This window comes from Aplysia californica, unplaced genomic scaffold (assembly GCF_000002075.1).
Source record: "Aplysia californica isolate F4 #8 unplaced genomic scaffold, AplCal3.0 scaffold01563, whole genome shotgun sequence".
In the NCBI taxonomy this organism is placed as follows: Eukaryota; Metazoa; Mollusca; class Gastropoda; order Aplysiida; family Aplysiidae; genus Aplysia; species Aplysia californica.
Window position 1 is genome coordinate 17621 of NW_004798833.1, and position 6805 is coordinate 24425.

Sequence of the window (6805 nt, forward strand, 5' to 3'; positions counted from 1 at the left end):
TGGGGGGGGGTTATGCTTCAGCATTTCTTGGACAGATGATCAAACCTGTTGTTCTTTTCTTCCTCCAGCGTTAATAGATGTGCCAGAGAGTGGGGACGAGTCTCCCCGACCGCTGCTGCTGACTGATTTTTCTGATTTTGAGGAAAACTTTCCTGTTGAAGCGTTGCGAAAGTTCTCCCTTCACGCCTTGTCAGTGTTGTTGGCTTACAAAGCGGAATTGTCAGGTGGGTTGGTTTTGTCAGTTTTACTTTGAGATAGAGAGGCACATTGAAATTGTACCGGCCTCTTGCTGTTGACACATCACAGCACTGTTCCCATTTAATTAGTCGGAATTGAGTGTGGGTAAAAAGAAGCACATGATTGTTTAGGGCAGGAAAGAAGTTTACTTTTAGTCAGGTTTTACGGTGCTCGCAACTGTTTAAGGTCATATGAGCGCCAAGGGGTAGATGTCAACAGAGAAGTCCAAACGGAGAATCAGACTTACCCTGCTCACCTCTCTAGCCTAAACAGCACAAAGTCTGCTTCGACTATCAAGGCACCCCGGAAATAGCAGTTCACAAGAGTGTGACAAACATACAAAGAAAAGGAAAAATGACGATAGTAAGGATGAGGAAAGAAAAAGCAGCAGTTCCCCCTATGTTGTTCCGGCACAGTATGAGCATGACATTGATAAATCAGCCCATTTACAATTCTACTGTGCATAAGAACATGCTAATATCCTCCCTTTGGGAATGGCCTAAAGACACCTCAGTCAGTAGCACTGCCTCGGTGGGTGGGGGGGGGAAGGAAAAAGCGAGACAGACAGAAACAACAAAGAGAAAGAAATGTGTGCGACTTACTGATGGCTGATGGCGGCCGTCAACCCCGTGCCTGTTACGCAATCTGGAAATGGAATGATCTAAGTCTATTTACCTTGGCTGCTTCTGCAGCGACTGGGAATAGACGTTTCATGTTCGTATAATTTCTTATCAAAACCAACACTACATGATGAGATCTTGTTCATGCTTGAGACGTGTTTCTTCAGCAGTTGCTTGAAGGAGTCTTCCTGGCTGCACAGAGGCTTCTAGTTACATCTTGCGGTTATAAACAATTCAGAGGTGGTAATATTCTACTTTTTAGACTGTTATATGTTGTTATATTATAGTCCAGGACCGACCAGGCCTCCAGTGGGTTCAATGTTAAGGAAGTTTGTTATTTTTGTCAAAATGGGATTGTGTCACGCTGCAACACATTTTGTTGTGTTGCTACTCATTCTTTCGTGTTGCTACACATTTTTGCTTTGTGGCTACACATTTTGTCGTGTTGCTACTCATTCTTTCGTGTTGCTACACATTTTTGCTTTGTGGCTACACATTTTGTCGTGTTGTTACTCATTCTTTCGTGTTGCTACACATTTTTGCTTTGTGGCTACACATTTTGTCATGTTGCTCCTCATTTTTCTTGTGTGGCTACTCAGTGTGTCTCGTGGGTATACATTTTGTCATGTTGCTGCCCATTTTGTCATGTTGCTGCTTAGGTTGTCACATTGCTGCCCATTTTGTCATGTGGCTACACATTTTGTCTCATTTGTCATGTGACTACACATTTTGTCATGTGGCTACACATTTTGTCATGTGGCTACACATTTTGTCATGTGGCTACACATTTTGTCTCATTTGTCATGTGACTACACATTTTGTCAGGTGGCTACACATTTTGTCAGGTGGCTACACATTTTGTCATGTGACTACACGTTTTGTCATGTGGCTACACATTTTGTCACATTGCTTCACATTTTGTCATGTGGCTACACATTTTGTCACATTTTGTCAGGTGGCTACACATTTTGTTGAGGCGGAGTGAGTGGGTATGTGATGACTGTCCTCACTGGTTTCTCTACAGCTGAGGAAAGTCTGAGGCAGCAGGGAGACTGGGACCAGCTGAGCACGCACGACACGATGAGAGAGATGATGAAACAGGTAGCTGTTGGGGGCTGGAGGCACAAGGCTTTTGTCAGAACACAAACAATTTACAGGGTTCTCTACATGTTCTTTGCGGTTTGTTGGAATTTCCATTTCTCAGGCTGAAGAGCTAGATCTCAGATGGCTGCTGGGTCGGAGAAGTACAAGTAAAAAGTATGAATTTCCAGACTTTGAGAGGAACGTCAGAAAATCTATTATGGTCGAGAGGTTGCGGTGTTCGCCTCGAATTCAATAGGTCCCATGATCGAAACCTGAGAAGGACGGAACATTTTCTTTTCTAAAATGTTCTCCTTCCACCTTCTTTCCTCCTCTTTAACCATGTTCTGTCGTCTGCTCTCGTCTCCACTTTTTGCCCCCCCTCCCACCCCCAATCCCCCTTTGCCCCCTCCTCTGGGCTCCTGATTCTTTCTGCAGTCTTTCTACTGCTACTCCTTGGCTCCTTCTTATTGCTACCTTCCAGCCGCACCCCTGATCTTAGGGTAGGTAAGATCTAACACCTAGCCTTCTCGGAAAAAAAGCAAAAACTCTTGGAGGTCTCGTCTGCAAGGTGCTCACGTTAAAGATCCCTTGGTGGTCCAAAATCGATAAGAGTAGGCTTCGGCTGCCACCTGCGCAGAATTGAAAATTAATTCTTATGAAGACTAAAAATGTGTCCCAGGCGCTCATATGAACGTATGCAATTGTGAGCGCCGTAAAACACTTACCAAACGAAAACAGAAAATCAAAATCTAAATTAGATCATCCTACCAAGAGTGTAGTGTCTGTGCTAAAAGGTATTGTGAACGTGAGAGACTGAGGCAAGAGCTCATAGACTAGAAGATGTTGCCAGGGCAAGTAGGATCCTCCTCTTTTATCTAATGGTCTCGACAGCTGTTTTGTTCTTAGAATTATCCTGACTCAGGTCAGACTTCTACCCATGCCTGATTCAGGTCAGACTTCTACCCATGCCTGATTCAGGTCAGACTTCTACCCATGCGTGGTTCAGGTCAGACTTCTACCCATGCGTGGTTCAGGTCAGACTTCTCCCCATGTGTGGTTCAGGTCAGACTTCTCCCCATGCCTGGTTAGCATGGTCAACAAGTAAGAAGATTGATTTGTATGATTTTCCAAATCAGTATATTGTAACGGCATCAGAAAAAATGAATGAAAAAATAGAGCCTTGAAACTGAGCTAATGGAAGAGGTTTGATAATGCACTCTTAGAATGATATTTCTTGGTACTAATCTTACATAGAATCGACACGAACAGAAAAAACTAGCGCAAATTTCCTTGGAATTCTACAGTTTTCCTTCGATGTTTTTTTTCTTCAGTAGAATTAAAATCTGGCCCCAATATCTGCTTCCCGAAACAGACATCGGTGATTGTGGGTGGAAAATCTTTACGTTGCTGGGATGGTAAAATAATTCTATACATAGTTCTTCTCTTTTCCCATCATTATCTGCTCAATAGTTTCAATAAAATGAGCCCAATCCTGAAAAATAGAAACATCTCAATGAACACCAAAATGAAAGTCCTGAAATGCTATGTTTGGTCAACCCTTCTATATGGCTGTGAATGCTGGACAATCATTAAAGACAGTGAAAATAAAATAGAGGCCACAGAAATGTGGTTTCTTAGGAGACTGCTAAGAGTATCGTGGAAGGAAAAGAAATCAAATGAGGTAGTGCTTGATGAAGCCCACGTGGGACGCTCAATGTTAAAAACAATCAGGAAACGACATGCTGTTTTTGGGACACCTGAATAGACATACGGGTCTTGAACATCTAGCTCTCACTGGCAGAATTGAGGGCAAGCGAGGCAGGGGTAGGCCCAGAACAACATACTTAGGGAACCTAAACAAATGGGTAACAGGGAAAAATCAGGGAAACGTAGCTTTTTTGAGAGCATCCGAGCAAAGGAATGAATGGAAAACCATGATCGCCGATGTCAGTCGCAGATCTGCCACTGGATGATGATGATGATCTGCTCTAGTTATCCTGGCAAGTTCCCTCTTTTGCTCTTTCTACCCTCAGTGAGAGCAAGACGTTGAAGGAGGCCTTTCTGTTGATTCATCAGTGTCTACAATGAAAAATGTGGGAGATTTCAGCCCTTGTTTATGGGTGTACTGATGTCAGCTTTTGTGTTCTCAGCTCTTCTTGCTTCTGGATTGTGAAGAAGTTGTGGGATGTCTGGAGCGTTTCCTGGCAGCGGGCCGCATCAACGTCAGATCCGTCTACACGTTCTCCTCTGCTCTCCTAGTGTCCTATGAGAACGCCGCTCCTGTCTTGTCAGGTGAGGTGGTCTCCACAAACCGTTCCGCTGGTGGTTGGAGGGTGTCATTGATAGCTCCTGCTTTTCTGTCCCTCTATTATTTCGGTCTTATCTGTCATTATCCCCCCCCCCCCCCCCCACACACTAAATGAACGTTTTGTGTCAATGAGCTTTTTACACCAACAAACCCAAACCCTTCTGTGGCTGGTAGAGGCCTCTCTGTGTGGTATCTCACTGGAGAGATAGATGGCAAAGACCAAGAAGAACTTACTTAGAGAACTTCTGAACAGATGGAGGACAAGGAAAGGCCAGGGTCATGCAGTTGTTTTTGGAAAACACCTTAGCTGGGAACTGAGTGGCGAAATAAGATTGCATATGTCTGTACCAGGTCTGGCACTTATCGGAGGAGACGTATTGGAAGTGGATGGGAGGAGTTTCCAGCTTATAGGTCCATAGCTGTCTACCAGTATGTCAAAAAAATGTATTTGATGTATGTTGAGGGTTCGAGTCCGTTTTTGTGTGGGAAAGTATGTATTCTCCTTTGCCTAGTTTTTGCTCCTCGCGGTTTTCATGATGCTGAAGAAAGGTGAACTTTCTAGAGCAGATTTGCAAATGATTGTGAGAATGAAGGCCATAAGTCGATTGTAGAGATGTGCAGGTTTTCATAAAACATTTTGGACATAATCGTTGCTGGTCTGCTTTGAATGCAGGAACAGAAAAGTGTGTGTGAATGACACCCCATGATGGGGGATACTTGGCCACTGCCCTCCATCTTGACAAGTTGACCTGCCATGTGGGTAGTCTGTACTTTGGTTTTGAAAAAGTTGACAGCTATGTAGGTCCTGTTTTGTCCCTGTTGTTCGGGTGATTGTGTTTGTCCTTGACCTTTTCCCTTCCACAATACAGACTGCTGTCTGTGCCGTAGTGCTCAGGGATTTTACCCCTGTACACAGAAGACATGTGTTCAATTCCCATGTTTTGGACATTGTTTTAGGGAGCACCTCTTTCTGTCTGCACCTTGTGACTTCTGGATTCTCACATGAGACTGAAAAACTGGTTCTGCCTGTGGGTGGTTGGAGGGTGCCATTGGCAGATCCTCTTTTTCTTTCCCACAGCTGTTTCTGTCTGTCTGTCTTGTTTTTTCCTGGCTCTAAATGACCGATATTTTGTTGACGTGCTTCCAACTTCTTAGACAAACAAACTCTAGTTGGGCGTGCTGTTCCTCGACATTTGTCTGTTGTGGAACATTTCTATGATGCACAGCATAAATGGGACAACTCCATCATTTGTTAAAACCTGGTTTTGGACTATCTTGTAAAACAGTGTCAACTACATCATCTCTATAGATGGTATAAAATATCAGCTAAAAGAAATGCATGAAACATGGACATGAGATTGGAGGTGAAGTGGCCTGTGATAGTTTTAATACATAGTTTTTAACCTGCCTTGTGAAATAGGCTTCTTGGGAGATGACCCCACACCTTAGATTTATGTTGTCAGTTACAGCTTATTTCAGGGGCAGATTTTCCTTCTCCTGTGCCTGTAGGGTGAATGATCTCTCTGTCTGTTGTCCAGATAGGGTGAATGATCTCTCTGTTGTCCAGATTGGGTGAATGATCTCTCTGTTTATTGTCCAGATTGGGTGAATGATCTCTCTACTCTGTTTGTTGTCCAGATTGGGTGAATGATCTCTCTGTTTGTTGTCCAGATTGGGTGAATGATCTCTCTGTCTTCCAGATTGGGTGAATGATCTCTCTGTCTTCCAGATTGGGTGAATGATCTCTCTGTTGTCCAGATTGGGTGAATGATCTCTCTGTTTGTTGTCCAGATTGGGTGAATGTTCTCTCTACTCTGTTTGTTGTCCAGATTGGGTGAATGATCTCTCTACTCTGTCTGTTGTCCAGACTTTGTGAAGAAACGTCTGAGTGAGGCTGTGGAAAGTAGCAGCGTCCAGCAAGTTGCCTGCGCCCTGCTGCTCTCTCGCCTCTCCTCTCTCCTGGGCCCACATCTGTTCCCGCCATATCAGGATTGGTTCCAGGTGAGTCGTGATGACCAGAGACAGAGTTTCTTTTTTCCGCCATGTTCTCATGAGATAGACATAACACAGGAGGTCCCTGTCATAGCCGAATCCTGTTGTAGACTGGGATCATGGTTACAAATACTGGAACTAACCATTGATGAATGGGATCGTTTTTGTCACATAGATTACCCACTTCCTCTATATCATGTATTGCTCCTTTATTTTCCTTGGCATATTTTTTTCTTCATCTTTTTAAATCTAGTACCTTAGAATCTTAGTCTCATGGAGGTTGACTAGACATTGTTTGAGATGCAGGGGTACAGCATGCGATGTGTTCTTTACAACTTTTTAAAAATGGAAGAGTTACCACAGGTGGAGAAAAGACTTAACACACATTGGTCTGCGGTAGATCTAGCACCCAGTGCCTTCTTTACATTTAGTCATGATTTATTTGTTTATTTATTCCTGTCACAAGTCTGGCTATCTCTCTGGGAGACAATGTGACGATGTGGTGCCAAACCAAAGTCATGCTTTGTCACTGACTGGATAGTTGCATCAACACCAAAGGGCATCC

The 6805-nt window shown here is 43.7% G+C and overlaps 1 protein-coding gene across 1 annotated transcript in view; it reads left to right on the top strand.

The window, feature by feature from the left end:
* The window catches only part of LOC101852304 (Fanconi anemia group A protein), a 42101-nt gene that overhangs the window by 16645 nt on the left and 18651 nt on the right, over positions 1-6805 (top strand). Inside the window, exons 10-13 of the mRNA XM_013090825.2 lie at positions 69-224; positions 1882-1958; positions 4091-4232; positions 6116-6249. Of these exons, the coding sequence (XP_012946279.1) occupies positions 69-224; positions 1882-1958; positions 4091-4232; positions 6116-6249 (509 nt within the window). The remainder of the gene's footprint in view (positions 1-68; positions 225-1881; positions 1959-4090; positions 4233-6115; positions 6250-6805) is intronic.